At 38.2% G+C, this 23,801-nt stretch overlaps 1 protein-coding gene across 23 annotated transcripts in view; it reads left to right on the top strand.

Annotated features, from left to right (window-relative positions):
- MAST4 (microtubule associated serine/threonine kinase family member 4) overlaps positions 1-23,801 on the top strand; it is a 581,015-nt gene that overhangs the window by 491,736 nt on the left and 65,478 nt on the right. For all 23 annotated transcript variants that reach the window (XM_054252224.2, XM_035291493.3, XM_078365414.1 and 20 more), the window contains 4 exons: positions 9,886-9,955; positions 15,618-15,696; positions 21,190-21,347; positions 23,562-23,637. In XM_054252224.2, the coding sequence (XP_054108199.2) occupies positions 9,886-9,955; positions 15,618-15,696; positions 21,190-21,347; positions 23,562-23,637 (383 nt within the window). The remainder of the gene's footprint in view (positions 1-9,885; positions 9,956-15,617; positions 15,697-21,189; positions 21,348-23,561; positions 23,638-23,801) is intronic.

Raw genomic sequence — 23,801 nt, 5'->3', positions numbered from 1 at the left:
TTCCTTAGAAAACATTACATGTCCATTTATCAACAGTCTGTTGTGAAACAGTACATTTTCTGTAGACTATTGTCATTGGCAGGGTTTTCTTAAAAAGTAAATATATTTAACAGCTTTGGTTTAAAAACGTTTCTTTGTCACATGGTTAAGGATCCAGAATTGGTTTCACGAAGTGAGTCTGGAGTTGGATATACACATCTGTGTCTATCGGTAGATGATTAGCTCCTTACGTCGTGTTTACCTATACTCTGTTCCAGCAGATAGCTCAAAGCCCTGTGCATAAAAAGAACTTAATACATAATTATTAAAGTAAAAAAAAAAGTTTTCAGTTTGCTATATGACAAGGACTAGATTAGACACCAAGAACTCAAAGTATACTTTTTGAGTATATAGATGTATACCTTGAGTTTATCCCTTACCATCACTTACAATTATAAATTATTTAGAGAAAGAGAGAAGTGGAATGTAGTACACCTATTGTTATATTCCATTTAGTTTTACTTATGGGGAGAGGAGACAGAATGATCAAAATGATCATTATCCAAACTTTAATATTTAGCCTGTAGAATTTTCCTTATCTACAAATATTTTACTTAGCATTGTTGACTGGTATTAATGTCTGAAATAGATTACGGCTATTAAATTCATTATGCACTAAATATGAGATTAAAATGTTATTTGCTCTAATGTACAATAAAAATTATAACAGGATTCTTAAATGTTTAGGTACTCTAAATGTTACATTTGAGAACTGCAATTAAGTGTAACATCATTATATATAATTGCATAATTGTGGACTATGAGCATATTTAATATATTTGAAATTATTTTATATGGAGCCTCCTTAAGTTAAAAAAAAAAAAAGACTAAAGCTTGCCCAGGTGTTCAAATTTTGCCCTTAATTCTCTCTCATACTGATGAACCATATTCTCCCTCAGTCTTGTTCATCTCAGTTAATGCCACCATATACCCATTTGCTTCTAAAATCTTTTTTTTTAATTTTTTAATTTTTTAAATTTTTTATTTCATTTTAGCTTTTGGGGTACATGTGCAGAACATGCAAGACAGTTGCATAGGTACACACATGGCAGTGTGTTTTGCTTCCTTTCTCCCCTTCACCCACATTTGGCATTTCTCCCCAGGCTATCCCTCCCCAGCTCCCCCTCCCGCTGGCCCTCCCCTTTTCCCCCCAATAGACCCCAGTGTTTAGTACTCCCCTCCCTGTGTCCATGTGTTCTCATTTTTCATCACCCGCCTATGAGTGAGAATATGTGATATTTTTTAAGTCTTATTTGCTTTCCTTTCTCTTTTATTCCACTCAATCCCAGTTTTCAGCCAATCCTATTGGGTCCGCTGCCAAAACATAGTAGCTCTTCAATAACCCTATCTAAATCACCATCCCTCTTACGTTGTCTATGCTGGTAGCCTCCTAACTCATCTCCCTGCTTCCACTCTTGCCTGCTTAAAGCCCATTGGCCACAGAACAGCTAGAAGAGTCTTTCTAAAATGTAAATCAAATCATGTCATCCCTCTTTACAGAGTAGATGATTAGTAAATATTTCTTGGCTGAATCAGTCAAGCAGTGAGTAATGGTGCTACAGCTATGGAACGGTCAATAAGACAGGAACTGGAAAAACCAAAGATTCAGAGAGCCCAGATTATAAGAAAGCCTTGATTCATTGTGTATAATTCTGTCTTTACTTGAAACTTAAGCATATGAGTCTGCTTCTATTCACTGGCCTGCCTGTGAACACTTGACAGCTTACCCAGAGAATTCCACTGACAGCCAATCAAGGTTTTTTCTTGGCCACTTAGAGTCTAAACAGCTGCCCAGGTTTAATTAATATTCTACAATTATATCTGGAGTGGATCCAGTTTCTGAGACAGGTGTCTAAATAAAAGGAAGATTCCTAGCTCTCTTCATGAGTCACCTGTCTGAGTCTGGTGAGATAGACTCAAAGTTCTCAGGGGAATAGAACTGTTATTTTACAGAGTTCACTCAGGTTGAGGTTCCTGCATCATGCTCCAGTGCCCACTTTATCTGCTGGTATTCATCATGCAAGATCCTGGGTTTGATTCTGTGACGTTTGGTTTTAGGATGTTTAAGCAATGTCCATCTGCCAGGAATCTCCAACAAAGCAATAAGAAACACAGCACTGATTGTTATGGTGCAAATGTCACAACTCATTTAAGGGGATCGTCAAGTAATGACAACAAGGATTCAAATGCGGGCTTACTCTTGATCCACTAGGAGTTTAAATGGCAATTATCATTAATTCTTGGACTCCCCCGGTCCTGATAGAAATTCAAGTCATCAGAAACTATCATTTCACAAACAGACAGCTATTAAAAGCACATTAATAATCTATAGAGGGCATAGCATATGCCTTTTAAAAAGATTTGCAGCTTGCTTCTCTGTGGCAAAGACACAGGACTTCTCCAATCTAATTACAAAGCAATCAAACAATTTAATTAATCTGGAAATCACTTTCTTAACAATAGCTGCCACTAAAATGAGGCACCCTGTGTAGCACCATTAGGTAAAGCATGTTTTTCATACACTGCTTATGTATTAGTCGTGCTAATTCCCCATGGGGATCATGGAGTTAATTACCGACCTAATGCCTGACCACTGCTAAGGTTTACTTTGCCAGGTCAGAAATAGCAGCAGTGATACCTGCAGTCTATAAAGTGTCCTAGCACTCAAACATCCAAGAGCCAGCAAATCCCTGTGAGCAGCAGGATTTTAGTTATAAGCAAGTGCTGCACATATGGGCAGAGAATTAACCGGCACCAGTTTTCATTTGAGAGTCTCTCAGGTATTGCTTTACAGATGGGTGGATAAATTCAGAGAGCAGTGCTATGAGGAGTGAAGGTCATGTATAGGACTCAGGTTTCACTCCGTTTTGCTCTCGTCCTGGGAAGCACTATGCATACACATAGCAGTCAAGTCCTCATCGCTGAGTTTAGAATATATGTGTGTATGTGTGTGTATACACATATATATATATTGTGCTTTATAATTTGGCGTGTTCTAAATTAGCAGTATCTTGATCACTGTATAACAAAATAGTATTGCTAAGTCTTCAGAGACTGAGTAGGAATCAATTTTTATTTTAAATAAGAACAAAGACTTCAAAGATTGACTTCTATCTGCCTAATCTGCTAGTCTTGTAATTCCTCCCTAAGGAAAATGGAGGAATTTCTGTAACACATAACACAAAAGTCTGTAGAATGCCCATTTACCCTTTTCTTCTGTTACCACCACTCCACTTCTCTCCCAAAAAGTCCTGCTGGGGGGTCAGTCATTTTCCCAGTCTACCCACATTGGAAACATTAGTCACTTTTTTAGTCTACATCCTTTTTCATTTGCTTCTTATCCACTAGCAACTATGCTTGGTTTGCCCACCAGAATATCCTGTCTGGGTCTTGACATCCTTCCCTGTCTTGGTCTGGGTCCCTCTTCTGCTACTCGGCTGGCCACTCATACCGAGTACACTCAGGGTAGGTTAGAACCTCTGGCATCTCTCTCTTGCCTCCAAGTATTTCTTAAAGCCTCTAACTAGTCAGTAGCAATAAGCACAGTTTACAGTTCATTGGCTTTCCTGGTCTGAATTGCCTTCGGTCAGAGAGCCTGTCTCAGTTCCATGCCTGACTGTGTTTAGGTTATTTCTTTTTTTCTTTTTTTTTTTTTTTTATAAATCAAACAGAGGCTTTATTTCTAGTGATTAATGAGCTTAGTTAGAACGTTTGGATTTAATCACCTCCCTTCTACAGCTTTTTTTTTTTTTTTTTTCTTTTTATGGTATTTTAGGTTTTGGGGTACATGTGCAGAGCATGCAATACAGTTGCATAGGTACACACATGGCAGTGTGTTCTGTTTGCTTTCACCCCTTCACCCACATTTGGCGTTTCTCCCCAGGCTATCCCTCCCCACCTCCCCCTCCCACTGGCCCTCCCCTTTTCTCCTCAATAGACCCCAGTGTTTAGTACTCCCCTCCCTGTGTCCATGTGTTCTCATTTTTCATCACCCGCCTATGAGTGAGAATATGCGGTGTTTCATTTTCTGTTCTTGTGTCAGTTTGCTGAGAATGATGTTCTCCAGATTCATCCATGTCCCTACAAATGACACAAACTCATCATTTCTGATTGCTGCATAATATTCCATGGTGTATATGTGCCACATTTTCCCAATCCAGTCTATCATCAATGGGCATTTGGGTTGGTTCTAGGTCTTTGCTATTGTAAACAGTGCTGCAATGAACATTCGTGTACATGTGTCCTTATAGTAGAACGATTTATAGTCTTTTGGATATCTACCCAGTAATGGGATTGCTGGGTCAAATGGAATTTCTATTTCTAAGGTCTTGAGGAATCGCCACACTGCCTTCCACAATGGTTGAACTAATTTACACTCCCACCAACAGTGTAAAAGTGTTCCTTTTTCTCCACATCCTCTCCAGCATCTGTTGTCTCCAGATTTTTTAATGATCGCCATTCTAACTGGCGTGAGATGGTATCTCAATGTGGTTTTGATTTGCATCTCTCTGATGACCAGTGATGATGAGCATTTTTTCATATGATTGTTGGCCTCATATATGTCTTCTTTCGTAAAGTGTCTGTTCATATCCTTTGCCCACTTGTGAATGGGCTTGTTTTTTTCTTGTAAATCTGTTTGAGTTCTTTGTAAATTCTGGATATCAGCCCTTTGTCAGATGGGTAAACTGCAAAAATTTCTTCCCATTCTGTTGGTTGCTGATCCACTCTAGTGACTGTTTCTTTTGCCGTGCAGAAGCTGTGGAGTTTGATTAGGTCCCATTTGTCTATTTTGGCTTTTGTTGCCAATGCTTTTAGTGTTTTGTTCATGAAGTCCTTGCCTACTCCTATGTCCTGGATAGTTTTGCCTAGATTTCCTTCTAGGGTTTTTATCGTGCCAGGTCTTATGTTTAAGTCTTTAATCCATCGGAGTTAATTTTAGTGTAAGGTGTCAGGAAGGGGTCCAGTTTCTGCTTTCTGCACATGGCTAGCCAGTTTTCCCAACACCATTTGTTAAATAGGGAATCCTTTCCCCATTGCTTGTTTTTGTCAGGTTTATCAAAGATTGTATAGTTGTAGATATGTTGTGTTGCCTCCGGTGCCTCTGTTTTGTTCCATTGGTCTATATCTCTATTTTGGTACCAGTACCATGCTGTTTTGATTACTGTAGCCTTGTAGTATAGTTTGAAATCCGGTAGTGTGATGCCCCCCGCTGTGTTCTTTTTGCTTAGAATTGATTTGGCTATGCGGGCTCTCTTTTGGTTCCGTATGAAGTTCATGGTGGTTTTTTCCAGTTCTGTGAAGAAAGTCAATGGTAACTTGATGGGGATAGCATTGATTCTGTAAATTACTTTGGGCAGTATAGCCATTTTCACGATATTAATTCTTCCTAACCATGAACATGGAATGTTTCTCCATCTGTTTGTGTCCTCTCTGATTTCGTTGAGCAGTGGCTTGTAGTTCTCCTTGAAGAGGTCTCTTACGTTCCTTGTGAGTTGTATTCCAAGGTATTTTATTCTTTTTGTAGCAATTGTGAATGGCAGTTCGTTCTTGATTTGGCTTTCTTTAAGTCTGTTATTGGTGTAGACGAATGCTTGTGATTTTTGCACATTGATTTTTATATCCTGAGACTTTGCTGAAGTTGCTTATCAGTTTCAGGAGTTTTTGGGCTGAGGCGATGGGGTCTTCTAGGTATACTATCATGTTGTCTGCAAATAGAGACAATTTGGCTTCCACCTTTCCTATTTGAATACCCTTTATTTCTTTTTCTTGCCTGATTGCTCTGGCTAGAACTTCCAGTACTATATTGAATAGGAGTGGTGAGAGAGGGCATCCATGTCTAGTGCCGGATTTCCAAGGGAATGCTTCCAGTTTTTGCCCATTCAGTATGCTATTGGCTGTTGGTTTGTCATAAATAGCTTTTATTACTTTGAGATACGTTCCATCGATACCGAGTTTATTGAGGGTTTTTAGCATAAAGGGCTGTTGTATTTTGTCAAATGCCTTCTCTGTGTCAATTGAGATAATCATGTGGTTTTTGTTTTTGGTTCAGTTTATGTGGTGAATTACATTGATAGACTTGTATATGTTGAACCAGCCTTGCATCCCCAGGATGAATCCTACTTGATCGTGATGAGTAAGTTTTTTGATTTGCTGTTGCAATCGGCTTGCCAATATTTTATTGAAGATTTTTGCATCTATGTTCATCATGGATATTGGCCTGAAGTTTTCTTTTCTTGTTGGGTCTCTGCCGGGTTTTGGTATCAGGATGATGTTGGTCTCATAAAATGATTTGGGAAGGATTCCCTCTTTTTGGATTATTTGGAATAGTTTTAGAAGGAATGGTACCAGCTCCTCTTTGTGTGTCTGGTAGAATTCGGCTGTGAACCCGTCTGGACCTGGGCTTTTTTTGTGTGGTAGGCTCTTAATTGCTGCCTCGACTTCTGACCTTGTTATTGGTCTATTCATAGTTTCAGCTTCCTCCTGGTTTAGGCTTGGGAGGACACAGGAGTCCAGGAATTTATCCATTTCTTCCAGGTTTACTAGTTTATGTGCAGAGTTGTTTGTAATATTCTCTGATGATGGTTTGAATTTCTGTGGAGTCTGTGGTGATTTCCCCTTTATCATTTTTTATTGCATCTATTAGGTTGTTCTCTCTTTTATTTTTAATCAATCTGGCTAGTGGTCTGTCTATTTTGTTGATCTTTTCAAAAAACCAGCTCTTGGATTTATTGATTTTCTGGAGGGTTTTTCGTGTCTCAATCTCCTTCAGTTCAGCTCTGATCTTAGTTATTTCTTGTCTTCTGCTGGGTTTTGAGTTTTTTTGATCTTGCTCCTCTAGCTCTTTCAATTTTGACGATAGGGTGTCAATTTTGGATCTCTCCATTCTCCTCATATGGGCACTTATTGCTATATACTTTCCTCTAGAGACTGCTTTAAATGTGTCCCAGAGATTCTGGCATGTTGTGTCTTCGTTCTCATTGGTTTCGAAGAACTTCTTTATTTCTGCCTTCATTTCATTGTTTACCCAGTCAACATTCAAGAGCCATTTGTTCAGTTTCCATGAAGCTGTGCGGTTCTGGGTTGGTTTCTGAATTCTGAGTTCTAACTTGATTGCACTATGGTCTGAGAGGCTGTTTGTTATGATTTCAGTTGTTTTGCATTTGCTGAGCAGTGCTTTACTTCCAATTATGTGGTCAATTTTAGAGTAGGTGTGATGTGGTGCTGAGAAGAATGTATATTCTGTGGATTTAGGTTATTTCTGACTCCCTTCTGAAGTCGATTTCTGTTTCTCCTCTTACCTAAAACCTGCTGAACTGCCCTCAGATTGAGCTAGTATCCCTTTTCCTTAAGGAATTATCAGTTGCTGTAGCCCACATCACTCTCACTCATCTTCTGTAATATCCTCTGACAGTTAAGAGCCTTAATGATAATTCATGTGTGTATGTATATGTGTGTGTACATATATACATATTTGCATTTTAATTTAGCTTTTGGTGTGACATGAAACAGAAACATCTGTGATTAGTAAGTTAATACCGATGGCTCTATAGTCTTGAAGTAGAAGATATGGGAATTTAAGTTTGGTTTTATAGCAGTGTAGTAGATAAGAAGAAAAGGAGGAAAATCTTTAAGTGATGGACCTAGAAAGGCAGCCTAAGATGCAAGGGCAAAATCTGAATATGGGAAATGGTTAGTGGCAGCCTTGTTTTTTTTTTTAAGAGCAGAGTTAAACTCACCTATCTCTTTATGTATATCTCTGCCCATTCATCCTGAAGGTGATGGGTCACCATGGGGACCATTCACTAATATCCCTAAAAGTGAAAAGGGTTTTAAGTCAATTCCTTGTTTCTTCCTTCTTCAGATTAAAATATATATGTTAATAAGCTCTTTGCATTGTTCTAGTTGATCACATTAAAATCTTCAGATACAGTGTTTTCTTTACCAAGAATACAGGGCTAAGAATTTGGTGCCAGGTTTCTTTGGCAGTATGTTTGTAATTTAAGTGAATTGGTGTAGCAGGGATTGTTCCTAGAATGTCTTGGCTTCAGATAAGCAGTTGTTGTGTTATGCCTAATAATCTACTGGTAGTTTGCTCTTTTTGGTGTGTGAGCAAATTGAACATTTTTCCCACACGAAAAACAAAATTTATATGAATATTTCTGGAATTAGTTTATTTCCTTTAGGAAACAAAATTTTTAGCCATCTTGAAATTTTGAGATTTTTAAAGGAATATGAAGAGAAATACACAAGCTAAATTAGGGGTGTGGGGAGTGGGGATGAAGGCTGTTGAGAGAAGTTGAAAGAACTATATTTAGCTGGGTAGGTAAATGGACAAAATGAATCCTGGATTACTGGATGGCAAAAGCAGAATTCATTTCTCCAGGGGCCCAAGGAACAACAGATGCAAAGCCATGATAAATTTCATTGCAGCAGGGGGAAAAATGCTTCATGATTCTCTATCCATAAAGAAATGGGCTTCTCAGTGCTTCCCGGTTAAATAGCTGTGATTGTGCTGTCTGTCATAAAGTTAATGGCATTTGTTGAAGACATCACTATAAAATTTGCAACCTTAAGTTAATTGAAAAATTTCAGTAGAGATATAACCAGTCCAGAAGTCCTCAAGGTAACACTAAACGTATCCTCCGTAATGTGTTAGTCTATTCTTTCTGTGCACTGGGAATAAATTGTTTACCTTTATAGCCAGGTACTGACTTTAACATAAAATCTTGTATTCCTTACACCCAATTACAATAGTCACTTTCATTAAGAAACCAGTAACGTGGCAATTGGCTTGCTGTTAGGGATTAAACGTAGTTTCCTGATTTATGTTTCCTTTTTCTAGAAGGTACAGGATTGCTTTGCAGCCTTTCCTCGCCCCCTTATTTAAACAAGCTACAGTTCCATGCGGTCCTCAGACAATTCGCCAATCTAATTAAACATGCAGAGGGAAGCAGGGTGGTCTGGAGTGTCCTGAACTTGCCCTCACCAGCTGCCGACCAAGCTTTCTCAATGATCAGCAGCAGGTTGAGTGGGCTAATGGAGAAAGTAACAAGCCCCAGAGGAGCTGCCCTCCTTCCAACGAGCAATCACTGCTCCACACCACCCGCGAAGGCCTGGGGAAGACGAACTCTGCCAGCTTGTGTGTGGCTGTGGCTTTTAGAGCCTGCCCGCCAGTCACAGTCTAGCTATTTAAGAGCAGAGGGATTGTTGAGGAAAATATTGACAAGGGGTAATCCTGCTGAGCCACTTGGCAATGCTGAGATAGATCTGGGTCTTTAAGAAGTAGGTCCAAACTGCTGGGGGTCTTCCTAGTGTTTTACAACTAGTTTTGACACATCCCCCTTTAAAATATATGCTTCAGAATATGAGGATTTATCTTCAGAAACTCAGACTCTTTTTCCGTCTACTGTAAACAGAAAGTACTAAGGCTGCCTGCTAAAATGGAAAACACCTCCAACTGAAGCATATGCTTACCCATGCATCCTGTTCATTGAAATGTTAGTGTCTGGATGGTCACAACCAAGACTTTTACATATTTATTATTCTATCAGACTGAAATACTTGTATTGTTACATCGATGGAGGACTTCTGGTTGGTGATATAGGTGAATGTGTTTATTCATGTGTCTTGCACACTTAGAAAAGTGTGCTGGAACTCATGATCCTCCATCCCCATCTCCTCCCGCTCACCACCATCCCTGGTCCAGGTAAAACTAAAACATTATTGGAGGAAAGGACATTCTACAGAAATGTAAATAAACTTATTTCTAGGGAGAGGATTCTGGATATGGATACTGATACAAAAACAAAATCATGTAGTAACTTTTTCTCTTTTCTCTCTCTCTAGGAAATAGCCCCCAAGATAGTCCAAGAAATTTCTCCCCCAGTGCCTCAGCCCATTTTTCATTTGCACGGAGGTAAGGACTTCTTGTGAGTGGAGGCATAAAGTCTTATAGAGAGAATCCCATTCCCCTTCTTCCCCTCCCCACTTCTCTCCATCCTTGCTGCCCACTTCTCTCCATCCCTGCTTCTCCCTTCCCCGTTTTCCCCCTCCCCATTTCTTCCCCTCCCCATTTTCCCCCTCCCTGTTTCTCCCCCTCCCCGCTTCTCCCTCTCTCCACTTCCCTGCCTCCTCGCTTGCTCCTCCCCGCTTCTCCCCACCCCCTGCTCTTTGCCTTATGAAGCCCCACTCATTATTCTGTAAGGCCTTCTCCAAAGCCCCACTGGCCAAAGGAGCTTAGGCTACCACAAAGCTTTAACACACCTGCTTTAACAGTTTCAAGCCAGAAATTTAGTGATCCCATTGAGAAAAAGCCATGCATGGGGTATGGGGTGTTTTCTGCTTTCTCTTCCTATCATGTTTGTAATTGGGCATCTCCAACATCAAAGATAGATGTCTCATAACTGGACCACTGAGTCAAGAGGAAATGTTTCTGTTGTTCAGAGGATGGCAGGCACATAGTGTCATATGGCAACATGTTCGTTGTGGATTTTCTACTGTAATGTAGCTGAGTCGGAGGGCTATACACAGTCATCTTTTCTGTGTTCTGCATGTGGAATTCATTGGCTTCACCCTGTCAGATGCAAGGCATCCCATTACTGGGTGCCTTCATCCCTCTCACATGCGTAGCTTGTCCTCTTCTGCCTAGGAAAAACACCGAGAAAACAAAATGGCACCTTCAGCCAAGTTTCTGAATTATCAGGATAAACTTGGTTTATGGTCTGAATGTCCTAGATGTTTGCTCAGTTTTCCTCAGAGTGCTAACTACATTCTGAATTGGATTAAAATAGCGCTTAATAAAGACACATAGGTAGGTTAAAAAAGAAGACTTGTTTTTACATACGTGACTAACCAGCAAAACTTGCAGTGTCCTCACAACCAATTGTCAGCATGTCATGCATTTTATATTACTAAGTCTAGAAAAAAAGGATACATTTGCAGCATTTGCAGAATTCTATATAATTAAGATTCCATTATAAATCTGATATAAAAAAGTTTGTTCTTTCATAGTTTAGTTGTTTCCCATCATGTGTTAAATGTCTTTATGTATCTCACCATGGGAACGATTCAAGACTGATTAAAGCATCATCTCCAGGGAACTTATTGAGACCCATACAGTTTTTACCCCTAGCTCCAACTTTTCTTTTTTTAGCTTCTTATTTTAAGTACTGTAAGAAAATGTACTGGTCCCAGAAAGCCTGTTTGCCTAATGAATATTAATTTATAATAGTGCTACTATTCCAAGTAGAAAAAAAATCCTATAAAAACCGATAAATAAGTGTCTATTATAGTCTTTAAAACATATCTCTATAAAGGGGAGAATGCATTTAATTACTGTAAGTAATAAGAAAAATGGAAATCTCGTTATGGAGTGCATTTAAACATGACAGAAATCATAGTATCTTAATTCTGGCAGATTTATAAAAATGAAGAGAATCTAATAAATAGGTGACTGGAGGACAGACGAATCTGGTTTCCATGCTATAAAAAAATACATAAACCCCCAGGCATGTTAATTTTTGACAAATCAACCACAAACCGTGACAGGAGATTATCACAGGAGACCTCTAGTTCATTTTGCATGAATTTCCAAATGGAGTTCCCGCCACACTCTTCAACAAGTATTAATTTAGATTAGGACATGAGTGATCATCATTTTAAACTGTTATTTAAGTAAACAGACCCTGTGCTATGAAAACTCAAATTGGTGAATTTTTATAGAACATCTGGGGTATTTCTCTCCACTTTAGAGTTCATTTTTCCTCAGGCAACATGGAGATTCCACCCCTAGGCCTCTGTTACCCTCCATTTGGTGCACATTGCTGAGCCTTTAAGAAGTAATGTCATTTTGAGACTCCCACATTTTATTGTTTTGTAAAATTTAGTACAACTAAGGAAAGACTGCTCTGTTTTTAAAAGCAGTCTTGGGTAAAGAGATAAAAGTCTGGCTTATTAATCTTTTCTGATCTTTCTTACATTATGTGATAATATTTCCCTAGCAGCCATCCCCTGTAACTAAAGTCCAAGTATAGACTAGAAAGTATGATAACACAGACTTGCTTTCTGTATTTTCAAATGCAGATTTGAGAGTGAAATTATCAAATTAATTTTTTAGTATTAATAAAATGAAAGATGAAAGTGAGAACCATAGCATAGATTTTTGTCTGGAGCAAGGAAACATTTTCACATTGCTGATTGTGGTATTAATATACAATCCACCTGATTGTGGACTGACTTAATCCTTTTTTCCCTGGCGGTGAGATGGAGGTAAAAATATTCTCCTGCCTTTCCCAGGAGTTGTGGAGGTTTATGTATTGCAGATCGCTTTCACTTTCGTTGGAAACACAGAGCCCTCCAAGAAATGCTGTAGTTCTCTCCTACTTGCTTAGTTACTATTCACTAGGTTAAGTCTCCAAGTATATTTCCACAAGCAAATTACTACAACAGACTTGCCTGCTGAGTTCAGGTCATCAGACAGTTGTTGAGTACTGGGCTGGAAGTCAGGCCTGCTTAAGATTATTGGCTCTGGTTATCAGTTTCCAGATTAGAGTGTTTTTCCTCTCCCCTTCTGTTTTTATTCATTTGAATCTGCTGAGTCTGATCTTTGTAACCTCCTAGTTACACCTTCAGAATTCTGGAGTAGATTTTAGTTAGCTATATTTACATAGTTCAACTTGTTCCAGCATCAACTAGAATATTCGGTGTATCACTCCAGGTAACTATCACAATAATTCTGCTTCCTCTGGAAGAGCCAGGATGATACTGGAACTTTTCATTCTTTCTTTGTTGTATGCCATATTAATCTAAATTTTTGTGAGTGGTATTGAAATGAGGGTTTTTTTTTTCTGCTAATCTTTTTGTGTCCTGTATTCCCATCAGATGTTTTTCCCTTCTTACTTTTTCATTTAACATAACACCAAGATTGCCACCCCCAAGGAAAAAGACTCTTTTCAGAAAAGGCTTATTGCATTGGCAAAAATGTAGTCTTGTCTTCTGATTACATTTTATTGGTAGCCACTGCAAAGAAAAGACAACATTATTAGCAGGATCCATATTGTACTTGTGTGATAGCTTTCTTGAAAAAAGGGCATGCTCTCTCTTAAGTACTATATGTAGCATGTATAGTAACTTCTGATGTGCAGTTTTCATGGTAATAAAAATGCAATGGTCCTTTGTGCTCCATTTGAGTAAATAGACACAGACAACTTAGAGAACTTTATGAGTTGTAAATTATTTCTGGTCCATGGCTGTACAGAGTACTGAGCACATTCCTGTTTAAACGTCTTTCTAGTTGTGTGTTTTCCGGAGCAAGCAAATGTAATTTATGCTTCAGAACTAATAAGAACGTGTCTTCTCTTGGAATTGCTCATTCATCTGAAATATGTTCATTAATACCTGAGGGGAAGGAGAGTTAATGAATCACAAAACAAAATCATGGTGGGGGGGATTGTGTCCCTCACTCTTTCCAGAGACAAGTTTCTGATAACTGCTATTGAATGGACTGAATAATTCTTTTAAAATCATATACTTTTCTTACTTTATCAAATTGGAGATGCTTAAGATAAAGTACAGCCCATGGATTCTTAACTATTTAATAAGTAGCCAAATAAAATAGTGTCAATTTAACAATCTAATATCTTTCTAAGTGTGTTATTATAATTACTTTCTTCTTAAATCATTAACATTTTCAGTTGTTTAAAAGTACTTCAAAAGAACATGTAGCTTATCCCAATTTATTTTGTCTGATATATTTACATACATCTTGTTTTGCTTCTTTTTTTAAACATACTTGATTCAATTGTACTCCAATCATGGTACAGAAATGACAGGTAAATTTTACTAAAACCTTAACATTGTAGTAGTTACGTGATTTGTCCACTTGAATTTTTCCATTTTGTTTTGTGGACCATTGCATTTATTGGAGGTTACATCCATGGCAGCCTATAATTTTATGTTTCCATGAATGTAGATTTAGGCTAGAATGTTAGTTTTTCACATTAACATCTAACTGTGACATTTCTCACATTCAAGTCTAATGCTGCTCAATTCCCTAACTTTAACTTACTGTGAATGGATCTCTGGTAAATTTTGTCCACTCTTGTCACTTACTTGGCAAGTTAATATAATCATGAATTACAAAATATTCATATAGGACACTGCAGTCTTACTGATCTAAGAATGCAGTGTTGCTCTTTTTACAGTGTGTTTTTCCTGTTTTACCCCTTGACAAATCTGCATAGAACCTTCAGAATGTTCTGTCGTTTTTAAGGCACAGTCTTTTTTTTTTTTTTTTTTTCTTTTTGAGACGGAGTTTCCCTTTTGTTACCCAGGCTGGAGTGCAATGGCGTGATCTCGGCTCACCGCAACCTCCGCCTCCTGGGTTCAGGCAATTCTCCTGTCTCAGCCTCCTGAGTAGCAGGGATTACAGGTACGCGCCACCATGCCCAGCTAATTTTTTGTATTTTTAGTAGAGACGGGGTTTCACCATGTTGACCGAGATGGTCTCGATCTCTTGACATCGTGATCCACCGGCCTCAGCCTCCCAAAGTGCTGGGATTACAGGCTTGAGCCACCGCGCCCGGCCCTAAGGCACAGTCTTATCCAAAACTGCTTTTAAAGTAATAGCTCTGGAATGCCAGAGATTTCAGAAAATTTGCTTTCTGGTGCCCCCTTCCCTTTGCAGCAGTATTGTTTCCACTGCTGCATTCACTCATCTGAGACCCTTGTATTGACCCTTATTCACGGCCAAACTCCAGCTGAGAAGCCACTCATTCTATCATCACTTGAAGGTAAAAACCACCCACTTTAGGGCTCCTGCCGGCTTTGCCTCTAAGACTGAGGCAAACAACTTTACTCTTTGCATTAAGTTCTATCACTGGTGGAGAAGTTTTTATTCTGCCCCACTGTTAACTGGCCAGAGCTGGGCTGCTTGCTCAAAGACCCTGCAGGAGGCTTTGCTGTAACAAGCCAGGTCATGTCAGAAGGCAGTAACTCTTAAGAGATTCTGAGCATAAGGTCAGTTACTTACTTAATACTAAAGTTATTTGACACTTCAGGCCTGAGCCAGCCAGGAGCCCAATGATCCCTTCTTCCCTAAGCATGATAAGTAGATCCGCTCCCTTGAAAATTTTAAGCAGAAAGTGTTTTGGATGCTAAGCAAGTCCCTACAGGCTCTTGTGCCATGTTGGAAGTCAGGCCCTTCCAAAGATCATTTGCTCTGGTTATCAGTTTCCAGATGAGAGTGTTTTTCCTCCTCCCTTTCTGTTCTTATTCATTTAAATCTGCTGAGTCTGACCATTGTAATTATCCCTGGTATTCATTTTGTCAAAGTCTATTAGTGAAACATCAATAATATGGATCAGCCCATTCACTTTCTACTTGTTTGGTTGTATTGATTCAGTTTAAATAAAAGTCAACCTACTATATAATGTTTGTTTACCCTCACCCTTGCTGAACATTTCCACATCCTCACAGACTATGTTTGTGTCATTTGTTTGAATAAAAATACTTGGTTTCCCTGGGGTTTCCATGTGATAGTACATCAGTGTTGGCCAAAGCTAAACTCACTTTCTCAATAGGACTGATGGACGCCGCTGGTCATTGGCTTCTCTCCCTTCCTCTGGCTATGGGACAAACACACCCAGCTCTACGGTCTCTGTAAGTGCCTGACTTTTTTTTTTTTCTCTCCCTGACAACAAAAGAGCTATTACACAAGCAGTGTTTTCTCTGGGTGTTTCCTGGTAAGAGGGGAAGATAAATTCCATGCGTCTGCCACTCTGAATAAGCGCCGCATCAAATGACGGCCTGACAAACATAAAAGGGGCGTACTTTCGCTGCAAGGTTTGACATTGTAGTGCATAGATTGAGTAAGTTCCAGGATCACAAGTCTGGAGAAGACGGGAAGCTTTCTTTTTAATAACATTTGGTGTAGTTTGGGGGAAGAAACACAGTCTAGTTTTATTGCTTTGGTTCCATGCCAGTGACATTAGTGCTGAAAGTGCCATTGAACTTTGATAGACTGGGTCTTTCTTCTTATGTCGCTTAGAGAGAGGTTCATTGTGTTTTGTTTTCTCTCTCCTTCAAAGAAAAATGAAAAGGCAAGCCTTAATTTCTGCCTTCCAGGTAAGAACTTTTTTTTAAGAGGAGATTAAAACAACTTAGAAGAAGGTTAAGATAAATAGAGACGAGGTGGATCTCTGAAAATAGGATAGAGGGAAAAGGATACTCTTGCCCCAAACTATCAACAAGAGACCTAGCAATTACTGGAAACAATTCAGTAGGTTAGATGTATTTTTTTTTTGTTTGCATTATTGGTCATGTGGGATTACTGTATCTGCAGGGTGGTAGAAACAAGCCTTCCATTGAGAAAGGCCTAGGAGGTTGTAGGTGTTCAATAAATGAAGGGATCTGGCTCTACTTGTGCCAGCCAGGAATGTGGGCCTGTGCCTCATTTTGTCAAAATCTCTGGTTTATTCTTTAGGGATAGCCATCTATTGTATTTTTTATAGCCCCAGCATTGTTTTAAGCACATAGATTTAGCCACTTAATAACACTTGAATGACAAGAAACTACAGCTAAATAAACTCTAACTGATATCACTTCTGCCTTATACTGATGTATTTCCAGAATTCCAAGTATAATTATATAATGTAGATTTTCTGGAGTACCTTTAAAACCAAATTGTTAAAAGCTGTTGGGTTATTTTTACCATCTCCTTATGGTATTTCATTGAGCAGAGGTAATTTATTTTTCTATCCATTATTTCATTTTGTTGTGCTATATGAGTCTATTGTCCATTTAGATCATACTTTTGGAAACATCCTAACCACCTTGAGTGGTTTCAGAGGCACATTAGCATCAGTAAAGGATGCTTAAAAATCCTGAATAGCAGCAATGAATAAAACCGTTAGTAAATAGGCTGGGAGCAGTGGCTCATGCCTGTAATCTCAGCACTTTGGGAGGCCGCGGTGGATGGGTCACAAGGTCAAGATATCAAGACCATCCTGGCTAACATGATGAAACCCCTTCTCCGCTAAAAAGACAAGAAGTAGCTGGGTGTGATGGCACACACCTGTAGTCCCAGCTACTCAGGAGGCTGAGGCAGGAGAATCACTTGAACCCAGGAGGCGGAGGTTGAGTGAGCCGAGGTCAGGCCACGCACTGCAGCCTGGGCGACAGAGCAAGACTCTCTCAAAAAAAAAAATTGTCAGTAAATAATACTGAAGTTATCCTTGATTCTTCTGGCAGTAACTATCTTTGGTTATTGGCCAATAGTTTAGACATGTCTCTTAATTCCAATTTGTTTTTTATTTCAACAATATCACCTTGCATTGCCTTTAGTCAAGTTTTATTATAACTTGGACATACAAATCTCTCTTTTGCGAGTAAAATAGGGTAGAGTTCAAGATTTGTATTCTTTCCATCTTTAGTAAATCATTTACCATTTTTAAAACTGAATCCATAAAAAAAGGTGAGCTACGTAAAATTGAACCCTGTTTGGTACAAATAATTTTTAAAATAATTTTGTTTATAAATACTTGTTATATGCCAGGCCCTGGTCTGACTTCTTAAACTCTGTTGGCTCATTTAATCCTAGCAACATATCCCCTATGATATGTTTTCATTGTATAGGCCAGAAATCTGAGGCACAGAGAGATTGTTTAACTGAGAGATTGTTTACTCTTCCCTTATTTTCTCAGTAAGTATACAATAAGCAGTTTTAGACCCCAGTCTCTTGGCTCTTTTAAAGGAATTTACATATTTCTTAAAGTAAACCTTGTTTACTTTGACATTTCTTAAAGTAAACCTAGTTTATTAATGAAGGTGACCTGGTCATCAGTCAAAATGGAATCGTTGCCGTCTCTAAATTCTGTATGTGCCTAGGGAAGACACCCCTGACACCGTTTTTAGTCATACACAATTGTGTTTCTAACAGCTCTGCTCTGAAGTGTTTATTTTATTGAAGGCATTAATATCATATAATGATTGGGCTCAGTATTCCTGTTTTTCCTCCAGAATTTTAGCTTCCAGAATTATTCCTTTTGCCAAAAGACAGAAGGGACTATTTAGATTATGGACTGCAAGTGCTGTAGTGTGAAAGTTCAATTAATTTTTCTCCTTATTGGTTGTTGATAAAAGTGATGAGTGAAAACTAGAAAAGCTACCTATTTTTCTCAATTTCTTTGTGTTTTTATTCTTTAAATATTAGAGCAAAAAGTGTAAAACTTCTTAGTAGTTGCAGTTTTTTTCTTTTCCAAATCTAATTTGAATCACTGTTAGATTCTCATTTCCCTGGGTTAACCGTTAGTCATTTAGCCAATCAGAAATGTACTTTAGCTATTTAAAGTACATTTAAAGTACTATTTAAAGTAGCTATTTAAAGTACTATTAAAAAATCAAAATGTAGAATATATACAAATAAAATTACAAGCACTTTGAAAATATAGTTTAAACTTTACAGATAATTTCAGCTGTTGATTGAATGCCAGACTGAAATGTAACCATTATAATATCTGTATCCTTTGGCTATTATGGAAACTACAAAATTGCTTAATGTTAAAAATGCTATATTCCAAAATTGGAAAGATTTGGCCAGATGAAGTAAATCAGTCCTCCCAGAGAGTATTCAGTGTTGAGTTTCTTGTAACATCACAGTCTTCAGTTAAAAATAATATGTGGACCTTTTCTAATATATTCAGATAATAATTCTTAATTTGAAATAAGTATTATAGAATTATAGCAGTAGGAAGATACTTTCCCATATGTTTCTTACCAGATAAATTATTTTCTGCTGAGTGAAAGTACAGAAATAAGAATATAAATACTCATAAAAATATGAGGTATGTCTGTAAAATGACATGATTTTAATAAAAAGTAGAAACTTGAATATGCATATGAATATTAGCCTTTGCAAAATGGTTACCTTGAGAGACTCAATGCTGTTTGAGTGATATCATGACTCAGAACATGGTTTTGGAACTCTAACTGCCTTAAGAACTAGCAGCATAATTTTCTGTGTAACTCCATTCTTTGGACCCCTCTCTGAAGTCATAGTTACTGTTCCCGTGCAAGTACAGTTGCATGGTGTCTTATGTGAGACTCTTGAGCCTGCTGTGTTTTGGAATTAATTTTTACTTTTAGAATGGTAACATCCCTGTTCTGTATATAATAGACCAGCAACAGTGGGGCCAGCCACTCATAATCAAATATATTAATATTTTTATAGCAGCTTGAATCAACATTCACACTAAGTAGATTAAATAGCCAAATGTGGGTGAAGGGGAAGACGGCAACAAAACACACTGCCGTGTGTGTACCTATGCAACTATCTTGCACGATCTGCACATGTACCCCAAAACCTAAAATGCAATAAAAAAAAAATAAATATTTTAAACAGCTTCCCATCAGTTCAGTTGGTACTTTGCCACCAAAACAGATTACTGTAAACTTAGGAACAAACTTCTGAGTTTGTGGGTTTTGAAATCTTGGATATAGGATTGTGGACATTGATTCACCTTTGAGACGTATCTATAGATTCTTTTTGTTTGTTTGTTTGAGACAGAGTCTTGCTCTGTCACCAGGCACCAGGCTGGAGTGCAGTGGCGCGATCTCAGCTCACTGCAACCTCTGCCTCCTGGTTTCAAGCAGTTCTTCTGCCTCAGCCTCCTGAGTAGCTGGGACTACAGGAGCGTGCCACCATGCCCAGCTAATTTTTGTATTTTTAGTAGAGATGAGGTTTCACCATGTTGGCCAGGATGGTCTTGATCTCTTGACCTCGTGATCCGCCCGCCTCAGCCTCCCAAAGATCTGTAGATTCTTAGTTCTGTTTTTCTCCTTGCTAATTTCTTCATCTCTTCTCTTATCACTACTGCTTAACTCCTGCTTGCATTGAGTTTGTTTTTTTCCTGATTTCTTGTCTTGACTTAGTTCCTGTGTTGTATTTCTTTTTTCCTAGCAAAAAGTATTTAAGGCCATGAATATACTTACTGAATGGAGTTTTGATTTGTCTCATAAGTCTTTCTAGTAGTGTTCTCATTTTTTACGGCTTATAAAATAATCACATTACATTATAAAAATCCTTTTGTCTCAATATGTACTTGGTAAGTTGTTTTGTAATTTCAAGTTATAGGAATAATTTTTAAGCTTTAGGCATTAATTTCTAGTTTTGCTGCATTGCAGTGCTTCAGTATTTATGAGGGGTATTCTTAATATAATGATGTTTTTAAAACATGCTTACTAGAGCTGACATTTTTAAATAGGTAGTATCTTTCAATATATGCTTATTCTATGTGTTTCCATTTACTAAAAAATTTCTCAATCTCTTTAACTAGAATTACAGAATTTACCTCCACCTAAAAATGAAAACAATAAATAGTTTCTTTGATTTTTAGTTAAATGTTTCAGATTGATTAAAAGCAGAGTTATTTAGCTGTTCACCTTTCCTTTCTTTTCTTGTTTCAAATGTTGAATGATGGTTTTCAAAAAGCAAATCTGCAGGCATGGAACAAAAAACTCACTACCAATTAAAGGGTTTTTTTTTTTTAAGTGATAGTCTTAGCCCTCCCACTCGCCCCAAAGAAAAGGAAGAAAGAAAATTTAATTCCAAATCTGAAAACAGTGGCTTTATCGTGAAAAGTATATTCTTTAATCCGTTCCATTGTACCTATGGCACACACTGATGCATTATAACGAGAGGTTTCATTACCTTATTGACGATCTCAATTCATATCACTGATTTCATGTTATTAACCTAAAAGTCAGCATTTGATTTTGAGCAGCAGTAAACTTGGGAGTGCCATGTTCAGTTGAGAACTAATCTGTGATACAGTGCTCCCTAACACCACCCAAGTGGTCACTTTCTTGCTTTGGCTTTGACTGGTTCCAGTCCATTTTCAGAGCCTAGATTTTCTCCAGAAAGAAAACTATCTTTTGGGAAATTATAAACAAATGAAGCAAAATATGGAAAGCATTTTGAATTCTGAGAGAGAACATTAAGGTATACATTTAAGGCAGTGGTTCTTATAACTTTAACATGAAAAAGAAACAATATAAAGTGGTAGTATCACCCAAGTTTAGCTCATCTATCTCTCCTATTCATTTGAAGAGTTTCTTTCTGAGGTAGTCATGTGACCTCACTTTGATTTGTTTCAGTCATCCTGTTCCTCCCAGGAGAAGTTGCACCAGTTACCATACCAACCAACGCCGGATGAGTTACACTTCTTATCGAAACATTTCTGTACCACTGAAAGCATCGCCACTGACAACAGATGCAGGAACACGCCGATGCGCCCCCGTTCCCGAAGTCTGAGGTGTGTGGGCCTGGCTGAAAACCATTACTTAAATTGGATTCTCTATTTTAAAACATTTTGAGTGAACACTTGGGTCCTTTAGTTCATATGTGTGTTAACTGACTTGCAAACTCCTACAAATATAGTGCAGTGTTTCCATGTACACATAATATTGTTAATTACCATTGAAGGGCATCTTATAATTTTCCTTTTAAATTCTCACAATTTGCTGATTGCTGCAGTAGTAGTAATCATGATGGTCTCAGGGGACTACCTGTGAAAACATCTAGCCATTGGAAATTTCAAGGCAGTGCAAAAGCAGTTAATATTATTATGTTAAGAGGTAACAGCTTGGTGGAAACAGGACAACAAGTATAGGAGGATTTTTTAAAATTCCAGATTCCATATTACAAAATATTAATCTTTTTATTCTCTCCTTTCATCATAAGTTTTACTTTCTCTAAGACTATGAACACAGTTTTAGGAGTTGAAGTTTCTGGTTGCTAAATGTAGTCCACCTGACACTGAGTATAGCCAGTTTTACTGTGAGTTTGTTTCTTCAGAAAGCAGAATCTAAAACGGAGCTTTCTGTTCAGGATGTTTCTTAGGGAGCGCTTTTGAAATTAGCACCTGTGGGAGGGAAGGGGGAGGCAGGATTGGGCAAAGGGAGAAGTCCAGCATCCTAGCCACTCCCCAGAGAGCTGAGGGATGACAGGACTCAGCAGAGTTGCTCCTCTGGCCCAAATGTGCCTTCCTGTATATTCCTACATCAGTCATTGGATTTCTCACTGGATGTGGCACCCTGGGAAAGACTCAGCTTTGGGCAAGATGACTCCTTGCAGCTGATGCCATCCCTGCAGGGACTGACAGCTGAAGTTCTCTGTGGACAGTACTCCTAGCAGCAAGGTAACAGGTCATTCTTTGAAGGAGGGATCAGGACAGAGCATCACCTCATCCACTGAAGTGTGAGATCTTGAGGCTATGGAATTAGTGCCATGACTCCCACCTTTAATGCCAGCACTACTGGTGGCCAAGGAGGGTGAATCACAAGGTCGGGAGTTTCAGACCAGCCTCGCCAACATGGTGAAACCCCGTGTCTACTAAAAATACAAAAATTAGCCCGGCATAGTGGTGAGTGCTTGTAATCCCAGTTACTCAGGAGTTGGAGGCAGGAGAATCACTTGAAACTGGAAGGTGGAGGTTCCAGTGAGCCAAGATTGTGCCACTGCACTCCAGCCTGGGCAGCAGGGCGAGACTTTGTATCAAAAAAACAAACAAACAAAATGCACTTTGATATACTGATTATATTAAAAAATTGTTTATCAGGTGGTCAGTTGAATATAAAAGCTTAATGAGAACCAATTTCCCTTTGTATGTTTTCTATTCACTTAGTCTCATAAACTAATACTAAATATAGCCACACTGGATAATTGTGAGACATGTCAGATTATTCTGAGATATGGAATTAACAAGTGGTTTTACTACTTCATCTACAGGCACTGTGTTTTACTACATTGGTGCCATTTTTTTGTTTTATTAAAGGAATTTCAAAGATGCATAGTATAAGCTGTATCCACCCAGGAATATAAATACACTGAAATTACACAACTACATACAACTGGGAAGGAAGATGAACCTACTATTGAAAAAGTAAAGAAAAATGCACCACAGTTATATGCCTCTGTTTCATATATATAATGCCTACCTCAGCATCCCAAATAAATATTTGCTAGGCTAGAAAATGGATTTCAATTATAATACCTGTGCCATGGAAGACTCCCAGACCTCTTCAGTGGTGTGTGGCAGAGCGCAGGTGTATGATAAAAGCATGAAATCACACTGTTAAACGTGTCCTAGATGTTGCTGTTTGTAGCTACCCTATTTTGTTTTATTTTGCAGTTTATTAATTGTTTTCCAGATCTCATGCAAGCTCATACTACATGCATAATATAATTTCAGTTTACATTTTCTGAACTAGTATTGTATTGTAACTGTGATGATTTTTGTGGCATTCCACTTGAGCTTTCTTTTTCAGTCCTATTCAGAGTGTGTCTGTGTTGGTGGGTATGTATGTGTGCATGTGTACTAATGACTGATTGTGTAGTTTATTATCTAATATTCTTTTCTTACAAAGATTGCATAGTATTTTTGATGCAACTGACTGTTTATAAATAAAAAGCTTATTTTCATTTCATGCTGTGGCAAGTTTAAAAGGCTAATTTGCTTTGCTTGCAGCCCTGGACGTTCACCCGCCTGCTGTGACCATGAAATAATTATGATGAACCATGTCTACAAAGAAAGGTTCCCAAAGGTAATGAATTGAATTGAAGATGCCTAGCATCTAAATGAACAGGTTGCATAGGTTTAGAGTCTGTAAGGTGGTTTTGTTAGGGGAAGTAAGGGTCCAATCTGGTAATGATTTGCATAAAACACCTCCATAGTCTTCTTAGAAAGAAAAAATAACTAAAAAAAAAA

The sequence above is a fragment of the Callithrix jacchus genome, chromosome 2 (assembly GCF_049354715.1).
Source record: "Callithrix jacchus isolate 240 chromosome 2, calJac240_pri, whole genome shotgun sequence".
NCBI classification, from domain to species: Eukaryota; Metazoa; Chordata; class Mammalia; order Primates; family Cebidae; genus Callithrix; species Callithrix jacchus.
Note: the sequence above shows the minus strand (reverse complement) of the source record. Positions and strands in the feature narration are given on the sequence as shown.